Source organism: Aphelocoma coerulescens, chromosome 6 (assembly GCF_041296385.1).
Source record: "Aphelocoma coerulescens isolate FSJ_1873_10779 chromosome 6, UR_Acoe_1.0, whole genome shotgun sequence".
NCBI lineage: Eukaryota > Metazoa > Chordata > Aves > Passeriformes > Corvidae > Aphelocoma > Aphelocoma coerulescens.
This window is the reverse complement of record NC_091020.1, coordinates 29,966,294-29,989,775: the sequence shown is the minus strand read 5'-3', so window position 1 is coordinate 29,989,775 and position 23,482 is coordinate 29,966,294. Positions and strand designations below refer to the sequence as shown.

Genomic DNA, 23,482 nt, shown 5'->3' with positions numbered 1-23,482 from the left:
CCTGCTTATTAAGATTATGGAAAAGGTTTGAAATAGGCCATCTGTGCTCTAAATGCTGAGCAGAAGAGAACTTCAGAATAACACTTTGTATCAATCTCAGGATTTTTTTGGGGATAACTCAGTTTTTGGCTTACCCTTTGGGATTAGAAATAATTTGTCCAGGAAAATGGTAGTTTATTTTAATCCATTAAAATGCAGATGACAATATTTGCTATGCTTTCCTTATTTTTTAATCTGCTCTTCTTACAAAGCAAAAGTACTTTGATGAACCCCACAGCAGCACTTTTGTTAAAGTGGGATCATGGATCTCTTCTTAATTTTGGTCAGTTTTTGGTTCCTATATGCCATATTCTGCACCTGTGTTGGAGAAGGCCCATACCCATGTGGTCACCTCTATCACTTTGTAATTTTGCCTTCCATCACATTAACATTTATTGCTCTCTTTACAGCATTCCCTTCACTATATCCACTTGAAAACCTACTAATGCTAATTACTTGCAAATAGTAATGGTAATTTTAACGACAACCTCAGTAAATTGCTTTTTATGTGCTGTAAGAAAATTGAAAACTTAAGTGTCCATTTTGCTGCTCAATAAGAATCTTATAGAACAACTAGTATTCCTTGTGCTCCTTCTGTCTGGTGGGAGCACAAATAAAAAGCTCCCAGTATCCATTGAGAATCCCTTCTTGAGCCCCATGGAGTGGGTTAACAGGAGTTGAGGAGACACAGTAGGTGCAGAAATGAAATAGAAATGGAGGTGCAAGGAAAATGAAAGATTAAGGTGGAGAGGCTGTGAAAGAGGGTGAAGCATGAGGAAGATCAAACAAGGTAGAGGAAGCCCTATTAAAACTTTAGGAGCACCTCTGAATAAAAGACTGGAGCTTTTGGCTGTCTTCTTTCTGTGGTCTGTGGGAGGTTGAGTCCAGGACTGCTGCAGCTGTAGAAGTGTTGGGCCAGGGTGGGGGGATGCAGGAGGTAACAAAATTTGAAGTGGTTGCACCTTATGTAGTACAAGGTCTGCTTTTTCACCAGTAAAAATAATCAGAAAAGGTGTCACACGTGTCACATGTGCAGTGGAAGAGCTGGGGGTGCAGGTGAAGGCAAGTCAGTGTCAGTACCCAGGGGTTCTGCCCCAGAGTCTGTGTGGGTGGTGTGCAGCAGCTGCCTGGTGCGAGGGTGGGTCCAGGCATCTGGAGCTGCTGCTTTCCCACCAAGGGACGGCTCCTGGCTCTGCCTGTGCTCTGCCTGTGCTCTGCCTGTGCTCTGCCTGCGCTCTGCCTGCACCCCATCAGAGCAACATCCTCAGCTGCTGGATGGAGGCTCCTGCTGGGAGGCAGCAGCATCCTGGTGGTCCCAGCTCAGCTCTCCTGGGCCCCGTGCTGCAGACAGGACCCAGGGCCTTGCTCACAGCCATGAGGTGTCACCTGTCACCTGCCTGGAAGTGACTTCCACGGAGTCTGTGGGGATTTGGCAAGAGTGGAGAGCTGTGTGGTTTGGCAGAGAATTCCAGAATGGGCTCAGGCAAAGTGGATTTGGGAGAGAGAAAGCTCTGCGTTGGGAAATGGTGGTGCAAAGAAATCATTACTTGTCCCAGGCTCCTCCTGTCCTGACTGCCCCCAATCCGTATCCTAATGCCCCAAGAGAGGGGAAAACCAAAAAAGGATCTCCTTACACAAACCTTTCCCAAAGGATTCTCTCATAAAGAGTAGCTCTGGATTAGATCCATTTGCTTTTAAAGTAGTCAGTACCTGGTAAGAGCCAAACTTCTGACTGTCTTAATAATTTAAGCGTTGCGGAACAGAAGCTGGGTGGAATTTTGACCTTATAAATTACTGCTGCATAAGTAATCCTCAGGAACACTCCCTGTATTGTTAATTTGTAGTTACCACAGGATTTAGGAATAATGATGTTGCGTTTCTGCAATAAAAACAAAGCATTAAATGTGTTGCAGATTGTCGATTTTGCATTAGAATATGATTTAAAAGCTTAAGAGAAGTTGGTATTAATGAGAAGAATTGATTTAGACTGGTTTAATTCAGATGAAGTTGATGCATCTCTTTTACATTTAATCTTGGTTTTAAAAGGTAAAAATATTTGGATAATGTTATAACAAGTATGCCAGAAACAATAGCTAGAGACGTATTTATCAAAACAGAAAAGTCAAGGGGCACTTTACAGCCAGGGCAGGTTTAAAAAACAAAACCCCCCAAAAGCAGTCTGTATTCAGAGTTGACATGTAGAGATATGTGAGTCTTGGGCAGATATAAATTGAATGACAGATATGAATATGCATAACTATCGTTTGTGAACACTTTGCACCTAATTCAACTCTCACCCAAGATAACTTTGGCTGCTCTTTGCACTGTCAGTGACTTGGCTTATGTTCTGCCTTTTAAACAAGATTGATTAACCTGTCCCTTTTGATTTTCGAGGTGCTGGTATTCACAGTGCTTTTCAATTCTGCAGCAGCATATACCAATAAGTAAGCTGAAGTTTGTTCATATTGCAATACCCCATTCAAAGCTGTTCCACAGAATTTTGTTTTAAAGAGTGGAATTCAGCAGTTGACTCCCAGGCAAAAATAACCATGTAATTACTCTGCAATCACATAGTAATTAGCATATACTATTCATATATTGCATAATTATATGCCCTGCAGATTACATAGTAATTATATTTGTACTAAACATATAATTCTATATACTATATAAAAAAAACTTGAGAGTTCATAGTTAATATTATAGTTGTATGCTAATGTAGTATAACATTTTATATAAAAATGTTACCATTTTATGAGGGGGTTGTATTTTGGGCATCTCATCTCTTCTGCATCTGGTGTTACTTAATCTGTTGTAGGATGCTATTATAAGAAATGCTTGGCTCTTAATTTATAGTCAAATGTTGCATGTTTACAGTTTTGTAATTTATGAAGATAAGATGCAAAAAGTTGCCATTTTATTTTGCAAGCAGCTGAGATTGGGAAGGATTTGGAGCATGATTGTTACATCACAAGGGTTAAATGCACAAACCCACTGAACATAGTTAAGCACGCTGCTAGAAGGAAACACAAATGTAGTGCTCCTTAGCTCTGTGTTATTTTGGGGTACATGGGATGCATGGGACAGTTGAGGGTGGTCTGTTTGAATAATGGGAAGTGTGTGCAAGCAGCCAAGGCCCATCTTGGGCACAGTGTGTTCCAACAAATACAGCACCTCAGTGCAGCATCTCAGCCAAGCTGCTTCGTGTTTTCCTGCCATGGAAAAGGAGAAAAGGTTGATGTCCTGATCTGGGAGTGGAAGGCAGAGTGATAGAAGAATGGAGATGAGTGGCATTGAGTTGTAGAAGGACCTTGGACTGAGTTTCTGGGTAAAGGTGAAAGATCTGGGGAAAAAAACCTTTTCTTAGGAGTAACTTAGAGCTTTGGATCGTTTGGAGTGTTTTCTCTTTGGCCAGCCCCCTGCAAGAGGTTGCAGCAGATTTTAGATATTTGCAAAGTGTTTTGTTCAGCTTGCAGATTCTGTAGCAGTGGGAAATTAATGTATTTTCTTGGATCTGAGATGCTGGCATTCCTAATATCCAAAGTAGCATTATGTTTGCCAGTTGCCTTAGTTTTCAAGCAAAGCATCTATTGGGTTTTAATATCTGATAATGTATTGCAAAATTAAATGTGTAATTATAGCCTTAACTTATATCTGAGTTTAATTTTTCTTGTAATTTCTTGTCGTGTGTACATGTGTATGTGTGAGAAGGGGATATATTCTTTGTTTTAAAATGTTTCTTTCACAGTCACCTTTTAATTTTATGTCAGCTTCTTCAAAGCTTGTAAAGTTCATAAATTTTCCAGGGTTCAGGCAGCATCTGTAGATATTGTAGCAGTGTTTTACCTAAGCATGGAGCTTGCAGGCCTTGTGGGTGGCCTTAGAAAGCTCCTGGTCGTGGGGCTGCACCTGATTTCCCTCCTAGCTGGGTGGGCTGTTCTCAGACTGCAAAAAATGTAGTAATGGGTATGTCTATTTTACTTTCTGCACAGTACACAGATTACTTTTAAATGTTGTCACCTGGGCTTGACATGGCATGTCATTGAACTTGTTCAAGGGAAAAAAAAATGGGAAATGTCAGAGCTTTACAGAACCAGAGTTAGGAGCCCATGTTCTCGCTGTGTTCTTGTGCCAGACATAGGCTTTCCAATTTACCAGGGCTTTTAAGAGCTGTTTAGTGAGACCAAGTCTTACCCAATATTCGCCCTGCATGTCTGCTACAAAGAAGATGAAGTACAGCCTGTCCAGAGGGTCATTTGCTTGCCAGCATTCTGCCCTCACCGCATGCCTGTGCTCTTGTTCACTTGTTAAACCATTATCCCAAGAAACAGAAGGACTTGTCCCAGCATCTGGCACTGAAAGTTTTGTATGTAACAAATATATGTATTCAGGATCTCGTTAACAGTGAAATAACCACAAAGCACAGTGTAAATGTGACTCGTTTCTCACTGCTGTTATGTTGTTTTTTCTAGTGGAGCCAGTACTTTCAAAGGGGAACAATTGCTTGGATGCAGCCAAAGCTTGTAACCTAAATGATACCTGCAAGAGGTTCAGATCTGCTTACATAACCCCCTGCACCAGCAGCACGTCTAATGAAATCTGTAACAAGCGGAAATGTCATAAGGCCCTCCGGCTATTTTTTGACAAGGTCCCCCCAAAGCACAGCTACGGGATGCTCTTCTGCTCCTGTCGAGACGTAGCCTGTACAGAAAGGAGACGGCAGACTATTGTTCCTGTGTGTTCATATGAGGACAGGGAGAAACCAAACTGCCTGAATTTACAAGAGTCCTGCAAGAAGAATTACATCTGCAGGTAAGATAGCACACGGCAGGGGAGTGATTAATGAGGTACCAGATAGAACTTTTTGGTGCTGATGGATTTGCCAGGACTAAAGGTCAGAATACCCACTAAGGAAAAGGATGAGTTGGAAAAAATCAAATGCCTCTGACATCCTTAACAGAGTAACAAGAGCCCTCATTTGCTTACAGTGTGTGCCTTCTCTAAAACTGTTCACAGCTACTCCCTCACATTATGGAAGAGTCTTTAAAGCCCCAGCTTAATTTTTACAGATTTTTGTTGGAAACATTGTGTGTCTCTACAAAATGATGTCTCATTCTGATTTTTATGTCCCATTAGTGACCGGGTAAAAATAGAATTTTTCATTGTAATGGGATTTAATTTCACTGTACACGTGAGTATTAATAATTGGACATACAAGCTTCACATTGCACTTTATAAATAGTCACAGTGCACAGAGTACTCATGTGTTTTTAATTCATTGGAAAAAAAAGGAGTCTGCATTGTAGACAGAATCCCACTATCTTCATAGAGCTGGTCTAGCCTTGAAATTGTTTTATCTCCCCTCCCCTGAGAAGAGTGCTGGGCTGATGCAGCTGGGGGGTCATTGATTCACTGACCTAATTCCCAGCCTCTCTCCCTGTGTGTTCTGGCAGTGCACAGCCCTGCTCCTCGGGACAAACTGGGTCCTTTCCCCTCGTGGGGTCCCTGCAGGTTGTCACACAGCACTTATCCAGTGGCATACCGGGCCTCCTCTGCCCTCAGGAAATGCTTTGCTCCCACTTAGTATTGTGTATGTTTATATTAGAGCATTGTTGTGCTAATTTCATATTTATGTAGTCATGCCTGAGAATCCTGCTCATTTCTAATGTGTAAATTTCTTGTAGATTATCCATTTCTGTGAATTAGCAAACAAGGGAGATAAACACTATTGTAAAATGTCAAGGACACTGAAGATATGATCTAAATCTTAATAAGTACTTACTTATGCCTGGTAAAATATTTACTTTGAAGTTTGTTTATGAGATTTCCACTGCTGGTCTTAAGCTTTTTGCAATAGCACTTCAGATGTGCTCAAGTGTTGTTCAGAGGTGAGGAGGTGAGCAGTGCCCTTCGCTCCATGGCTTCAGGAAATCTGGAGACACATTTCCTACTGACCACAACAGGAGCAGATTTAAATCAGAGCAGTCTGACTTGCATTCAGCACCTTCACTGCTGATGCTGTTGCAGTTTATGAAAGCTGGGTATGTGTAGGCTTGGAACAACCCATTTTCTATTTCCATGTTGTCCCATTAGTATTTTTGCGTGTATGTATTGCCTTGCCTATACACAGGTCTTGTTAATTAGTAGAGTTACAGTATCTTTAGTGTGTTTTCTGCCAAACTGTCAGTGTGAAATTGGAGAGAGGGTTTTACATAGAGACTTCTCCCTGTTATTTGGGTTGTAGTGTTCTGGAAAAAACTTCTTTCATGACTGTGTTTTTCTTTGGTCAATTTTGATCTAATGTTGTCCCAGCAGTTAAGTTTTTAATGGTATTTTGTTTAATTTAACTTGGTGAGTCTGGTGTTGTGCTTTCTCCATTGCAACGTTGCAGAGGAAAGCTTGGTAAAATCTCTCCCTGAAGTTGCAGCCAGCACTGGGATGAAAATGGATTTATTTGTAAATAAACAGTGGCTTCTTTTGCTTTAGAATGTCAAAATTAAAAGGTTTTGGCTCTCCCAAGGCTCAGTGAGACCTGGCTATGAGGGTGAGGGGGAACACTGGTACAAGGAAATGGGTGGGCAAATGCCTGCAGGGTCTGGGGCAGACTCAGTGTGTGCAGCTCTTAGGTCCTGTGGACGTAAAGCAAGCTGGATGTGTTGCTGAGAGTCACCTCACGTTGGTGTTACAACCTCCTGGGCTCTCTAAACTGCTGGTGGCTTAATACCTTCCCTCACTGCTGTCATGAAGAGGAGGAATTGGCACCAAAGCTATCCCAGCCTATAAGGCAGTGAAAGACATCTTTTCTCTGTGACTTGTTGTGCACTTAAAGGAAATTGGTGAGATTTGTTCCCCTGGTCCTGCAGGAAAACAGGGACTTGGGCAGGGCAGGAAAGAAATGGGAGATCTCCTCCTTGCTGTTGAAACTACTGGCACTGATAAATATCAGTCCTTATAGTAATTCCAGATCCATTTAGAATAATTAAAACAGTAATCAGTAGGTGTGTAATTCTTACTGTGATAACTTCTATTTCATTTTGAAATCAGAAAGAGTATCTAAATGGCAGAATAATTTGAAAATATGTTCTGCCTACTGTGAAGCCAGATAATTTAGAAACTGTTATTTGCATGCCTATTACACCTATTAAAGCCTTTTCATAATGCTAGTTTAGACAAGGGGTAAAAGTTCCAAAGGTTTCCTGAAAATATGTTCATAAAATGGTTTATGAATGCTTCTTACTCAGAAATACAAGATGTGAGTCTGCCTGTACTCTGTATAAGATATCAACTGGGCCTGTGTAAAGTATTTAAACATTCAGTTTTGAATGCTCTTGAAAAGCTTTATCTTGGTGTATATATCACCAAATCTGTTCTTGAAACAGAGCTAAGAGCAGGGCAGCAATCTGGCCAAACTGCAGGTACCACTAACAGAGATGGCAGGATGCTTTGCTTTTTTATTATTTTTTATTCATTAATCTATCTGTTATATAACAAATTCTCGATCAAGGGGAAGAAGAGACCTGAAATGTCAGGAAATGCAAATATGTTCTGACTTATGTAAACAGTCCTAATTTTCATCTTCATCAGAATGCTGAATGGTTCACTTTCATTATCATTTGTCTGCTGCCTCTACTTGTATCCCAGTCCACATCCAGCTCTGAAACAATTGTAGTCTCTCAGGCATGGCTGTCAATGTTCAGTGAGAAGAAGAGCAAAAAAAAACTAAGAAGAAGCCATTAGAGTTCTTTTTTTTTGTGAGCATAAACAAATCTAAGAAAAGTCAATGTACCATAGAAAACTTTCACCAGTGATGTCCTAGAATAGCACAAACCTCTGAGGAACTTCTTGATCTGATCACTTCAGCCAACACTTAGAAACTTGAGAAAGGTGACTGGCATGTTTTAAGAATATCATCCTGCTGTAAATGCAGGACAGGATGCTTCATATTTGCCACTATCACATTTGGCAGTACTGCAGATACTATTTTGCTTGAGTAATAAAAGTGTGTCATTGGTTTGGTCTTTTTAATAATCTGTGTTCTGAATTTGCATACTTGGGTTTTTTTCCTGGATATATTCAGAAGACACTGACCAAAATGATAATGATACAGACATTATTTATTGAAATAATGCTATCAATCCATTCATGTGGTGCAAAGATCAGAAAAGAAGGGCAGCATTTTTTGCTGATAAAGGAAACTAGTAAGAGCATGTTTCTTGTCCTCCACAATAATTATACTCAAAATGACTGGTCAAATCATTGAGGCTCATTTTTGAAGCTCAAATAGCCAGAAAGAAGTTCTTAACTCACTGCAGAAGACAGTTTTCTTCTTAATTTTTTGCCTTTAGTTCTGCAAAAAGTACATGTTGCTGTCTGCAGTTGTTTGACACAAAAAAACCCCAAAATTGTTGCTTAACATATTCAAATAACTTCTTCTTGTGGGATAGCTGAAGGATAATAATGAAATATCCAATTAGGTTCCAGTATATGGGCCATCTCCTCGAAAATACATTGAAAAATATTTTCAGCACTGTGTGCTCAGAGAGCTAAATCTTTACAAATGCACTTTCCTTGGTGTGTTCTTACCTCTTGACCAGTTTCTGGTCACCTGTCCTGTCCAATCTTAATTTAGTTGCAACCACCCATGCAGGTCTGTATGAAAGATATCTGCTTCTGCAGGTATCAGAACACTGTGTGAAGATATGCAAACGTTGTCAGTACAGAGAAGAGTTCATCCACTGGAAACATTAGAACAGAAGCTCAGCTGCTTGCTGCATTTCCTGAAAACATCAGAAACTTGCCAAGGAAATAATTTTCCTTCATGATATTCTGTTGAACATTTTTAATGATAATTTACCTTGGAAAGGGGGTCACTGTGTCTGTGCTCCTTTTCCATAAGGCACGTTAAAATCTGCAGGTGCTTTACCCCTGTAACCTGTTGGTAAAAGTGGCTTCTCTGTGTGAGGCTTGTGGACTGTTCCTGCAGCAAGTGCCACTGCTGACTGCAAACCCTGCACCCTCGTGGTTCAGCACTAGAGACAAGTCTGTGGTGAGATGTTAGAAATGTGCAGGCAACCAATTTTGTCCTGCTGCAGGATGGGGGGAGCCCAGCATCTTGTGTTAGGAGGGAGCCATCCTCAGTTACAGCATTAACAGGGCACTGGAGGGATGTGCAGGAGGAGATGGAAGAGGGGAAGAAGAAGCCATTTTCTTCAACTTTTCTATTCCTTACACTCCTCTTTCATTTTTCTCACTTTTTTCCCCTTACTTTTCTTTTCCTCCTGCCTCTTCCCCTCACTGAGTCTCTTTTCATCTCCTCTTTCCAGATCTTCCCGCAATTATCTGACTTTCAGTGCCTCTCTGACATGGTTGAATTCTATTACAGCCACTTATGGTGCCTCCTCACCTGCTTCTCTGCATGTTGTGCTGTTCCTTCCTCCACATCCTGCCACGGTCCAGTGATCATCTGTAATTCAGCAAATGAGAGGGAAAACAGAGGTGCTGCCTCCCTTTCTGAGCCTTGTAGCTGATATTGGTGACAATTCAGTTGGTCAGATAAAAGCCTGAGAGCTCACTCTCAGCCTGACTCTAGTTTTGCATGTTAAAAGAACACTTGGTGGGTATTTTCACGAAGGACTCAGTAGCATTATACAGTTATGGATAACAGAGCTGGGTTTGAGTCCCTCCAGGGCATTTATATCAATTTGGCACTTGGAGCACTCCGGCAGCTCCTTGAGATGATTGGTTTGCTGAGGTTATGCAAAACCAGGACAACAGCATAGTTTTTGTAATGCTGTTAAGGACATTAAGAAAAGGGCACTCTCGATTTCTAGAGAAGTGCCGGGTGTGCCTGCATTCTGTGTTTGGAGACTGAGTCAGGGAGTGGGTGCAAAACCTCGTGCCTGACTCACCCTGCAGTAGGTGTAGGATGCTTGCAGTGTAGTAGGGTGAGCCTGAGCTCTCTGCACCTGCACTCAGGGGAGTTCCTGTGTCTCTAGAATACCAAGTGGGACAGAAAAAATTGGAAATTTACCTTTTGGCCCATGCCCACAAGCTCACCTCACAATAGCCTGATTTTGAAGAGTGATTTTTATACATATATGTATATACAAGCATGTAAATGTATGCATATATGTATATATTGCTAGAGGTTTATTTATTTAAGTGAAAAAAAAAAAACAACCAACCAACCAGGTATTCATTCATTTTAATGAACTAATAGTGAGGCATGGTGACAGTCCAGAAAATTCAAAAAATGGGGTCTGAGGGGAGGTGGGAAAGCAGCTGCTGTACTCTGCAGAGGAAACTTGATGGTGTAGAAGAATATGTGTGTGGGGAATTGCTAGCCTGGAAAAAAATATTAATGCAGTCTCTGCAAAATAAGCAAAAATCTTCCAAGAAAGGCAAAGTAAAGATAGAAAATGCTGCAATATTGTATTATTTTCTTCCCTTTCAGTCCCTTACATGATTCATTACTTTGATGTCTTCTGTTAGCAGAGTAAATAGACATAATATTGCTCTCCCCTCCCCCACAGAAACAAAGGTAATTTTAAATTTCTTCCATCTGAGTAAAACTCAAAACGAATCAAGAAGTTCCTCCTTATAAGATATCCATAAATCCCTTTGGAATAAAAAAAAAAATCCAAACATCCAGCAAAATAGGACTGCTTTGTCCCTGTTGAAATGTGGATGGATCTCATTCTGCAAGTGCCAAGATCTGCTTGGCTGGCCCTCTTTTATACTCTCTCTGTTCAGCTTAAGAGGGGCTTGAAGATTAAAAGCTTGCTGGGTGGTTGACATTTCTCTGAAAGTGGGAGAGACACAAGGATACAGTAATTAGAAAAAGGGCTCTGCTTTAGTCCTGCACCCAACTTTCCCTTGGCTTTGTGCTGTACCAATGAAGTGTATTCATGCTCCAAGAAGCAGTAAGTAGAGAGTGTCTTCATGCTGAGGTCCCTTGTCAGGCAAGCTCAAAACTCTCCAGGCAGCATCCCTCCAGTCAGGTGGATCCTCTGCTGATCAGGTTAAAAATAACCTGTGGCGCTGAATATTCTGTATTACCTGCCTCCAGGGTTGAAGAAGTGAAAGTGGGAATGAAGTGTGCATGTGTGAACATACAGCAATCACAAAATAAACTTGGATGCCAGTGGTTCAGGTTTTATAGGCTGTATTTAGATACCCTGCTTCCATGGCAGTCTCTTTCTTATCAAAGTGACGCAGTGAGCTGACTGAGGTACTTGTGACCACTGCATTTCAGCTCTAAGAACCTGGGGGCATTTGTATTACCTAAATGTGATTCTTCAGAGAGTTGTTTGGGTTGGAAAAAACCTTTAAGATCATCAAGTCAAGCCATAAACCAAACACTGCCAAGCCCACCACTAAACCATGTCCCCAAGTGCCACATCTACAGGTCTGTTAACTACTTCCTGGGGTGGTGACTCCACCACTTCCCTGGGCAGCCTGTTGCAGTGCTTGAAAACTCATTCCATGAAGAAAATTTTCCTAGTAGCCAATCTAAACTTTCCCTGGCACAACCTGAGGCCATTTCCTCTCATCTTGTTACGGAAGAAGAGACCCCACCTTGCTACAACCTCTTTTCAGGTAGAGAGCAATAAGGTCTCCCCTGAGTGTTCATTTTGTTTGCAAAGCTTTATTTTGTTAACTTAAGTGGAAAAGAAAAGCTGCCTGTATAATTTAAGAAATAAGAAGACTGTAGATTGGGAACATGAGCCAGGGAGGGGGTTACAGCAGGGCTAATGTGACCCATTTTGTTCTGTTGATTTATCGGGGGAGGGAGATTAAACTACATATGTTAATTATGCAGTTTTACACATGTTTAGTCAAAAATATTGAAATACAGGACAGTTAAATTTGGCATTAAACTTTCATAGAGATCTTAATTTGAAGCTACTCATGTCCTTACCGTTTAGCAAGCACTTAATTGCTTTGCTGGATGGGGTTCCACTAAGAGTACTGCTACTGCTGATTTTTTGAGTTGTTAGTTGAGAGATTTTTGTAGAGAAGAGTTTAGCATCCACTGGTTTGCATGAGTGGTTTCCACCCCCTGATCTATTAGATGTGAAGAGCTTGTGTTATGTACACCCAGTCACATTTGGCCAACTTGCTGTTCCTGGGACAAAGAATGGGTGTATATATCACACCTTTTTTCACACATTTTCCTTGATAAATCAAAATGGTTTTTGTGTTTACCTCATGCCATGTTTATGCTACAGGCAAGAATCTGCTCTGTGTTTAATGTAACAGATCTATTCTATCAAGTCCATTCCCAGTGTACTTCCTCTGACATCAGTTACTTCAGTGGATTTATTCCAGGGGAATATTTGGCTCTTCCTGTTCTGTGTAGGTAAATCTTCAGGCAATGCTAATAAGGATAATGTCAACTGATTTTACCATTTCATTATGCTGGACTTTGTAAAGGTTATTTATATCATTCTACATCAGGGCCCAGTGAGAGAATATTTCTGGTGGCAGTCCATCTATTAAAATAGCTGCAAGAAAATGTAAGCACTGGAGCTAAAAATAAAACTCTGTTTCTCAACAGAGCAAGTGACAGCCACATGCATATTTTCAAATTTTAGCATTCTAATGTTTACTGAATAGAAATTGCATTGATTTCATTATGTTAATAAAAACTACCATGTTACTGGAGTAACTCCTGTTAAGTGGAAGCCAGATGTAAATGTACCAGTGTCTGCAAAGAGTTCTCAGCAGAGGTGGTGGTTGTTTCCTCTGCTTTAATGACCTGCTGGCTTTAAATCAAGTGACACAGAAAGGATTTTCGGGTGTGTGTTTACTGTTAATGATAGATTTTCTATGTGAGCTAGCTGTGACCCTTGTCTAAGATTATTAATAGATGACCTTATGTGCACACATTTGTGCTTACATTATATTTTTTCAAGCACATTCTATAAACCATTAAAGGAAGCTTTTCTGTTGCAAAGCACAAACGACTAAGGACTCTGTTAAATTCAAACTGTATTATTTGAATGTTAATTCACTTTCTTTTGTTCCATTTCAAGCATAAATCCCAGTTGTTGTCCTCTCAGTTACGATGTTCCCTTTGCCAATTAGTCATTATGAAAAGGTGGAGATACATCTCAGTAACTGCCCATCATGCAGCATTGCAAAATATTTTTCAGAATGGACAGTTCATTTGAGAACAACCTCTGTAAATGTCTGTGTGTATCACAGGCTGTCAGCTCTCGGCCTCACATTTTTTTTCTCAGCCTCATGTGTTCACGTTTTTTTGAGAGTGGAGGCAAAACAAAAAGCTCTTAAGACAGCACATCATCCTTAACTGGTAAAAATGGTTTGTTTTCCAATTTTACAATACAAATCAGTGCTTTCTGTACTATCATTATATATCCATATTACTTCTAAAAGTAAGTAAAACATGCTGAATAAGATCAATGCTCTCTTGGTTTGCTGCTGCCAGGACTTCTTGTCTTGCTGTTTGGTGGGGCTGTTCTGTGCATGAAAAAAAATGCGTTCACACAAAAGAGACTCTACTCTGCTTTTATCTTCTATATTTCTGATTTTGTATTTATTGTCTTACTCCGAGGTCAGAGAAGTATTTGGAGTAGCTCCAGGATGGGTTTCAGCCATGTTGGCTGCCTACAGACCCTGCTCAGTTGAGTACAAGCCCACACTGGACACCTTTTCTTTCCTTGAGCCACCTCTCTGACAAGGGGACATGGAGTTGTTTCCTTCAGGAATGTCACCACACATACCACTGAGATATTTTCTTATGCAAAGAGCATCACTGTATAACCTCAGGAAACCTGATGTTCCAGTTCATCTACCAACAAAAACTTTTCTGGTAAAGAGAGAACTTGTATTGGACTTTTTAGATTATTTTCCATCTCCAAACTCCCATCAGTTTCATGCTTGAGCTACTAGTAGTCTATTATAGTTTATTCAAGTGGTTACAGGCAATATTATTGCCATGGATGTCTTTCTCAGGTACTTGGAACCACATCCTTTCAGTGTGCACCCACAATATAGTTGTTAATAAACGCTGAAGCGTCCAGTGGCACACTCAAGGACTTGCAGTGGCACTACTTTTCCTTGGCTTGCTTTTTGAGAGTGACAGTGATTTTCTTAGGTTACCAGCCTGTAATTCAAAGACCATTCTCTTTGCTCAGCTAATGAAGTGAGAACAACTCTACTCTCTACCCATAATGCAGTAGTTCTCCTCTGAGTAGCATCCTGTCAGGAGACGCTGAGGCTTGGGCGTCTTTAAAAAATGCCAGTCATTTTTATTTAGAAGCTTCAAATTAAACAGCATAAAGGAAATTAAACAAAATGAAAATATACAAGCTCATGGTAGCTGGAAAGCAACTGGTGGATTTGTTCATGTTGTTGGAGAGCTTTGGTACAGAGACAGGTAGACTAAATAGAAATCTTACCAGCATCCCCTGATAAAATCACAGGCTGACAATTCAGCCTGTCATTCTGTAGAGGACTCTGACAGAAGTGTTTTCTTTGCAGCTGAGAAGACAGAAACACATTATGAATGCTTAAGGTCGATGCGAGGAAGCAGAGCCCTGCAAAACATGCTTAATATAGGTTTGGTTTCCTGTAGAATGTTTTCCAGATGTTCTCTCAAACAGGCCTCTAAAAAATGATGTGAGGTAATTTTTTTTTCTGCGAACAGAAAGAGAAAATTCTGTTTTGTGTCACAGCATCTGAAAAATCACTGTTCTGATTCTTTATTGCATTACCTTGTGCTCAGGATTTTCACTATATTTCTCAAAATTGGCTTTATTACACAAAAGGTCAGTAGTATATAAATATTTATATAACCCAATTTCAAATAAATCGTACTTGTTTAGAATCACTTTTGAGCTTAGTAGTTTCCCTTAAACCCCAAAGAGATCTAATATATTAAATTAAAATTACTCTCATGCATGATCTTGAGTTGCTTAGAGGATTTAATTACCATTGATAAACTATGACATTAGTGTTTTGTTAAGTTCTTTTGATTTTCTATAGCAGGTACTGTGTAAAAAGATCTAACTGGTCTCCAGCAGATGACATGAGCAAAGGGGAAAGGATAATAACAGAACTTACAGATAATATTAATAGAACTTACTTTATTTTGCTTTGCACAAAGTTCAGTAAAAGAACTGGGTGTAGGGTACTAATTTGTTAATAGAAAAATAGAAAGAACACAATGTTTGTATTTTTAATTTTAAAATACAGATATGCATAGGTGGAAATGCTTTTCATTTTGCGTGACTGAATTTCAAAGAGTTAGATCTCCGTTGTCTGGGGTATTAGATGTCCAGGAGGCCCCTGGTAAACAAGAAGCCTGAGCAGTAACTAATTGCTGGCAAGTGTGTGGGGACATGGCACAGACAGTGAGCTGGGTTGAGTGTGGGTGCTCTGAAGGGACCAGCCTTGGTGGGCTTTGTGCCTGGGCCTGATGCTCTGAGCAAGCCCTCGTGCTGCTAGAAGGCATCTCAATGAGTCTTGTGTGGTCCCTGCTGTTTGATCCTGTGTCTAGTTATCCCACAATCCAAATAGGCTGCCTCTGTATAACTGGGGATTGTCCATATTTTGATACCAGATGAGCAACACAGTTTTTAGAGATAATTGAATCCAGAATCAAATATTTGCTTGGGTTTAGGCTTCCAGTCATTTAAAATAATAAAACAGCAGCAAAACCTGATAAAAAACAGATTCTTTCAGTTAGTAAATGGTATTTGGGTCTAAAATCCTGTAATGGTTTCTGCCAGTGTTGGAAAAGATTTGGATCAGCTCATGTGCGAGAAACTGCCTTCAGTATTCAGGTCTTGGGAGGCAAATGGTTTGCCATCAGAAATTTGCTTTTTACCCTTCCCACTCCCCAAAAGGTACAAATGCTGAGCTAGGTGTCAGGGTGCAGCGTGGGGTGGGGGCTTCCTGGGGCTCATGGGGACTCCAGGGATGGGCAGGACAGAGCCTTTCAGGCTCGGGAGCGGGGCAGTCCCAGGCATGGGGCATCTCCCTGGGGACAGACTGGGACATCCCCTGTAGCAGACCTGGCTTGTTAGGGCCGGGGGGGGATAGAGACTGAGGTCCTACAAGACCACTGGGGCAGGGGCTGAATGGGGTCCTGGGTCATAAACTGGGTGGGGGAAGCCCCAGGGGTTGGCAGGATCCTAAGGGCTCTCAGAGCCTGGACACTGTCACTGTTTGAGAAGGAGGGTAGCAACCAAACAGAAACCAACCTTTTTGTTGGAAAAATTTAGTGGGGTTGCCCTATAATAAACACATGGGAAAGTGACCTCTTAAATAAAAATGTCAGAATTTGTAGTTGCTCACAGGTGCTCAGTAGTGTGTGTAGACAGCTAAGGAGGTGTGAGATTTATTAATATTACACAGCTCTAGTGTCCTTTAATGAAAAAAAAAGATGGATCAAAGCTACTTTATGCAGGGAGAGTCATCTCTCGTTATGGAGCTCTTCTGAGGCTTTTTTGTCCCACTGGTTGATAGAGTTTACTTATGTGGCCTGTGCCTCATTTTCTCACTGTTTATGAAAGGGAAAATGAAATGCTCCTCCAACAATGAAGCCATTAGTTTGGCCACGCACCAACCCCCCTTGCCATTCTTGCATCCCAGCAGAAACAGCACCACCCCAGGTGTATGGGTGCAATTTGCAGCCAGAGTAGGACACTGCAGTAGACCCCCACAAAAGAAGAACAAGTGTTTTGACTTGTTGTTTTTTCTGTAATGGTGCCATTTATCACTATGACACACATTCATTGACTTAGTCTTGCTTTTTTCAGTGCTGGATTTATACTTCTTTTCTGTTTTGAATATTGATGCAGCACTTCCCTTACGTGACTGCACTGCCAAATGGTGTCTAGACGCTAGAGCAGCTCTGACTAATTAGTGTAGTCACCCCAGTCTCTCAGCTCTGGCATTTACGTACTCTTTATGTTACTGCTATAAATAGATGCCTAAAGACAAGCAGCAATGTAAGGAGAGGTGGCAGTGAGCATGCCCAGACTTCACCTGACATCCCTGAGGTGTGGCACAGGACAGCCGTCGCTCTCTGCATTCCCACCAGGGTGAGTGGTTGTAACCACTCTCTTGGACATCACAGCTTGTATGTGTGCAGCCAGCAGGAGACCTGGGTCCAGTGTCTTGCTTGGTCTGAACATCACTAGTGCCAAGGCAAGGTGGAGACATTTCTCTCCTCAGGGGCTCAGCCTTTGTGTACCAACAGTACAGTCAGAGAGAAAAAAAGAAATCAACACCTGCCATCCCAGCATTGTGGGTACTTCCTGGGGAGGATTCTGACTCAGAGAGTTGCTTTCTGATAGGCCATGATTTGCACCCAATCCAAACTAAAAAGTATAAAAGTTTTCTGCAACTTCACAATTTATATCATACTTTTAAGTATTACACCAATGCTAAAGCTGAATTGACCAGCCTTAAAGAGGGAGCACTGATAAATATCAAAGATAACTTCAGGACATCAAAGAACTTTCACAAAACCTTGAGAATAAAAAGTAGTGAAAACCTAATCAATGTTGCCTATGCAACAGGCTGTGCTAATATAAAATTAAATTGCCTCAAAAATTATATGCAGATTAAATACAATACTGCTATTAACAAAGCTTATTTGTAAGCAAAATATGAAAGTTTTGATTTATCCAGCTGAGTATTTGAAGAGCCACTATCATAGGGAAAGCAAATTAACTTTGCTTCCTTTGTATTTTTAACTATTACAAATTATTTTACTGGTACTAATACAAAGCATTAGAGAATAGCAGGTTTGGGATTTTTTCTCTTCAGAAAGGCTGTTTGTTGTTTGAGCAGATTTTCTTTGAATTTGCCTATGGGATTATGGGATTATTCTTATTTTTCCAGCTAGTGGTATACAAAATATTTAAAGTAAGCTCTTCAGAACATCTGCAGGTTTTCCAGGGCTGAGATAGGACTAATTTAATTTGTGTGGTTTCTGCCCTACAAAGAGATTTTTTTTTTTCTTTCTTCCTCTTCCTGGGAGAAAGATTTCTGGGTAGTACCCATTATTTATGCAAGGAAAAGGGAAGAAATCATAAATGCTGCTGTGCACAATGAGGATTTTGTGACAGAAAAAGAAATTAATAGTTCCTTTTAAATGTGGTCCTGGTACGAACAATATAAACATATGAACAATATAAAACTATGATGAACAATATGAACAATATAAAACTGCCTGTCTTTCCCTCTCCAGCAGTGAGATATGTCTGTATACATTGCACATGTAAAACTGTGCACACTTGAAGGTACATGTGGCAAGCTCTGTTTGTTCTCTAGATAACAAAACTGCTCAGTCATGGCTTAGAAACTCCCAACTTGCCACCTACTGAAGTGCCTACCAAGTTGCCTCCTGCTGAAGGAGCACTAAGTTAACACCGTGTGCATATTTTTTATAGGGCTGCTATTATCAGGTTGCTCTGATTCCACATGCCTAAAAGCATTGTCTCTTTTACCCAAACAGTTCTTAATATTCATGTGCAATACTTTAGGATTAATGGTTCTCATTAGGCTAATTTGTCTTTCTCTCTAGATAAATAGCAGTACCACTGTTTTGGTGTTCACTGATGAGCACACTTTCCTCACTGCCAGTCGACTGGAAATGTTTCGGGCTAGATCTTCAGTGGGTGTTAATCAGCAGAGCTGCACTGAAAGTATTGGAGTATTGGAGGTCTCTGGTTTTATTTTCTGGCCTTAAATTTATCTCCTGTGCAAATGAATCCACATAAGTATCAGGTGAAGTTAACAGCTCAGGAGAGGGTGAGAGCTTGGATTGTGTGAAGTTTGGATGACTCGCTAGGGAAGGGGTGTGTGATAATGTCCAGTAATGCTCAGACCAGAGCTATCTGAACTATATTTGACTTATGAAAACTGAAATGTGCTGTGTTGTCACATCATTACTTTTTATGACCGCAAAAAATTCTTCAGAAATTCACATGGAAATCAAGCTGTATGCAAAAGAGATCAGCAGAGCTATTTTTAACCTCCTTTAGGAACAACAAATAAGTTCTTTAAGCAGGCTGGGTAGTAAATGACTGGTGTTATTCCATAGTTATCAGTCCTTAAAAACATTTAGAGAAGAGGAATGTATTAAATGATCTCTGGACCAATGCATCTAATAACCTAAGGGAGAGCTGGACATTTAAGAAGAATGAAATGATTGCAAGAAGTGTTTTCATGATTATCGAGACACTGATTGTATAATTCCATTGCCAAAAAGATTTATTTGTGGTCACATAAGTAATGAAATTTAGATCTGAGGAGCTACTTTGTTTTAGAAATGCAAGAATACTGTATATACAGAAGGCTTGCCCTTGTCTGTATATACATGACAGAGGTTTTTCATACTAGATAGGTGTAATAGGCTCTATTCTGTTCTGAACCTGACTTCATCCAGGTATTAGTAGAATTAGAAAAATCCTTTGAAACTGTCAACTGTCTTTGTTCCCAATTGATCCAAAAGCTGGATTTGAGCCACTATCTTAATTACTGACGGAGAGAGGAATCACTGCAGTGACAGAGGGCTTCCTTTCCCAGATTTTCTTCATGGTGCTGCTATTTATCTCTTCCCATACCTTGAGACCCATTTCTTCTCAGCCTGTCTCCTGGTAGGTACAGTATATATTCACCAGCTAAGTAGGGGGTTTATGTAAATTTAGAAGTTTATGTACACATACACATAGGGCAATAGGGCATCCTGAAGGATCGGTAGAGAGCTTGACTTTTTAAAGCTATTAAAGGCAAGTGGGTACAGATTTTCATCTCAAGGTTAAGTGGTTAAATAAGGCAAGAGAGGGAATGAGAAGCTTAGAGTTGACTGTGACTTGAAGGCAACCATGGATTTGCTGGTGTCAGTACAGTTAGCGAGAGATGGAACTGAAATAAGGCCATCAGAACAGCTCCCATAAATTCAGGTATAGGTTGCATGGAGTTTATTTATAGGATGCTTTCTCAAACTAAGCCTCTGAACCTTTTGATGTTTGCCCATCGTTACTTTCAGGTCAATTAATGATGTGTATCCAGTCCCATTCCGGGGTAGGTAAAACAATAAAGCAAACAAAGATAATGAGTCTCTGGAGCATGTAAACAAATAAAGTAAATCACTTGCAAATCACTTGTTTCTGCTAACTTTTGTGAGGTTGTTGCAAAACTGAAAAAGCACATTTATATTGCAAACCTGCATAATGCTGGAGCAGTGATGAAAATTCATGGATTGTACTATTCTGATTTTGAGAGGGCTTTGCAAAGATTAAGCATCTGATCCTGAGACATTACTGTGGGTTGTCAGATGAAAAGGAACGTTTTTATACCTATTTCACAGAAGAGAAGATTGAAGTAGGGAGGTGATTTTTTTTTTTTTTTTTCCCATGCAGATAAAGGTCTAAATAACACTTTGTAAATAAACAAAAGTCACTACTCCAAGATTATAAGGCTAAGCTGAGCAGGGGAACATCTGTAGGATGTGGGACCTTGCCCCACCTCATCAATGCCTCGCAAATATTACAGACCTGAATGGGAGCATTATGTGGCCTTTAAATCACAACCAGAAGAGACCGTGTGTTTTAGTCCTTTTATTTTCCAACATAGTAGTGATCAGTTGATCACAATACAGCTTCACTCTGGTCTTAAAGCACCTCCTGTATGTAATCAGTGCTCTCCCCTCCTTGGTCATGGGCAGAATGAGGTAAGTGAAGATAATGTGGCCACTCAGCAGCAGCACTCAGTGCAGAGCACACTTTCCTTTCCTCTCAGCCCTGGAGTCAATACTCTGGACTTTGGATGAATGTACATTTTATGAGAACAAATAGATTCTCAGTGCCGTGGCTCTGGGGGGCCAAGGAGACCATGCCAGCTGGTCCTGCCTGCTGCCCCACTTCAGCCAGCTGCTCCTGCAGGCCAGTCCAGAGCAGGGGTGAGCCCACTCTCTGGAAACTCAGGGCAGCACCAAAGCAGGTCCTGCTTCAAGTCTTGCAATGAGTCTTGCTTACTCTGTGAGCACAAACATACAGTTTTGTGTAATCAGTAAAACAGGAGACACTGTGTTCTGGATAAAAGACTCCAGTTAGAGTTCAGATCCAGGCAAAATGACTCCTCATATGATAAAATAACTCTTTGTCTTTTTTTTCCTGGCATGAAAATGCAGAACATTTCTTTTAGTAAAGGGCAGGCATTTCCCTGTTGTTCTGTTCCTTTTTTACTGTTTTCTTACACTTTTTTGTTCCGACTTCAAAAATAGATTCTGGAAAGAGATGCATGTTAGAAAGAGACTCGCAATGGCTGAAATGTGTCCAATATGCATTTAAGTTAAAGAATATTAAGCCTTGTCCAAAAATAGAGAGTGTAAACGGTAAGAATGCCTTCAGGCTTGATTTTTAAAGATACACATTTTTCTTCCTGTTGCAGATCTCGCCTTGCAGATTTCTTCACAAACTGCCAGCCTGAGTCACGCTCTGTTAGTAGTTGTCTGAAGGAGAACTATGCTGACTGCCTTCTCGCTTACTCGGGGCTTATTGGTAAGAGGGCAGGGAAGGGTGGAGGCTTGCTCCTGAGAAAAAAATCCCAAACTGCATTTTGAAGGCCCATGTGAAAGAAAAACTGGAATATAATACTGTGTGATATGATACTAGGCCAGTTTCTCCACCTACATGTACTGGCCCTGTTTAGCCTTACAGAGATTCTTGGGGTAAGTTTGTACATTACAAGAAAATTAAGGATGGAAGATAAGGAGAGAAAGGTGCTTGAATTTGAAGTAAATTCAAGCTTAAAAAAAGTAAAGCTTATTAAGATGGTTGAATGTAGGACAGAGGAGTAGGAAGTTAACAAGTGGAAGTGCAGCTTGGTTGATTTTGCAGCTGTCATCACAGGTTGGGATAAACACCTTCAGAGAAAGATACCTGAATTTGAGGTATGTAACAATAGAACAATCCAGCCTTTTATCAATTCCAACTGCTATTTTTTCCATGATATCCCTCTGTCCACTCTTGTCCACAGTGTTTTTCAGAAGTGCCTGTCAATGAGATGACCTGAGACCAAATCTGAAATCCTCTTCCCTCCCCAACGTAGTTATTTTTTGTTTGTTGTCACTTTCCTGAGTGTCAACAGGCACAAGGATGCCTTTATGGAAGCCAGATTCCACATGCCATGCTCTGTATTTGATTCCTGAAAGAGAGATAACATGTCAAGAAGCTGAAGGTGTTGTAGAAATATCATAGTTGGGCCATAAATAATAAGTGAATGTCAAAACTCTGAAACAAACAAATTTGAAAGGCCACCAGATAAGATGTTTTTAAGCTTACAGCCTGCACCTGCCACAGTGCAGTAATATCCCCTTCTGTTGGGCATGAAGGTGCCAGCTGAGGCCCTGAAGCTGATCCTGCTGTTAAATAAATGTCTCTGGAGATGATATTGAAATGAAAATATTTCTAAAATAGGTTGGGTTTGCTGAAAAATGACTGAAAGCTATACTCAGTGGCTTATTGTTATCATTCTTATTACTCTAGCAGCTAACAAGTGAGGTAAGTCCATGTGGCAATGGGTAAAATGAGATGTGATGGCTTCAAAGGATATTCTTCTACCGCTGAAGAGATTAAGACGGTAGGCAAAGGGTATAACATCTGAACAGTTATGACAGACTGTCATTTGACTCTGAAACAGAGAATTGAATAGCCTTGAAATCTGATCTTGTCAATGAGATTAAGAAGTCTGGCTGCTGGCAAGGAGTAGCTGTTACTAACAGATACTTCTGGGTAAGAGCTGCCAAGAAGTTCTTGCTGGACCTCGTGAATTTTGCTGGCAGTTTTGTCGGTTTCATTTTTCAATTTAACCCCAAAGATGACCCAGTTCCTCTTGTGAGGAGTTTTTGTGTTAGTGGGGATGACCATGCTGCTGTCACACATCAGAAATGTGGAATGGGTGCCTAAGGAGTTCAAATCAAAAGGAGATCTAGTTTTCAAAGGGAGAAATACACATTTTTCTTCTTCCTGCTAGCCCCTAGAGACATGCAAAAGAGGAACTGACTGGTGCTACAAGAATTTTACTTCTTTGTATTAACTCTTTTAAACCAAGAGACTACCAAAATGTTTCTTGTGCTGAAGCAGTAAATTCCTGCTTCTGATACCAATCTGATATGAAAGTGGAGTAAGGGAGAAATCAGAGGTATAATCTTTCAAATGTCTGCTTAGTAGATATAAAACACAAGAAGAAGAGTTAGATTGTGGGTAAGAAGCTGCTACGGATCCATTCATCCATCACACCTTCAGGATCTCCTTTTAATTAAGATAAAATATTGGTCATTAAAATAAAATATTATCTTGTTCAGCCATTTCATTAAATGTAGCAAAAATTGCACCTCCACAGAGTTTGTTCAGGAAATTGAGGCTTCTCTATGGAAGGTATAGTGGATATGAGTCTC

At 40.5% G+C, this 23,482-nt stretch overlaps 1 protein-coding gene across 2 annotated transcripts in view; it reads left to right on the top strand.

Annotated features, from left to right (window-relative positions):
- Positions 1–23,482, top strand: part of GFRA1 (GDNF family receptor alpha 1) — a 130,751-nt gene that overhangs the window by 77,320 nt on the left and 29,949 nt on the right. For both annotated transcript variants that reach the window (XM_069020111.1, XM_069020112.1), the window contains exons 4-5: positions 4,512–4,851; positions 21,475–21,584. In XM_069020111.1, the coding sequence (XP_068876212.1) occupies positions 4,512–4,851; positions 21,475–21,584 (450 nt within the window). The remainder of the gene's footprint in view (positions 1–4,511; positions 4,852–21,474; positions 21,585–23,482) is intronic.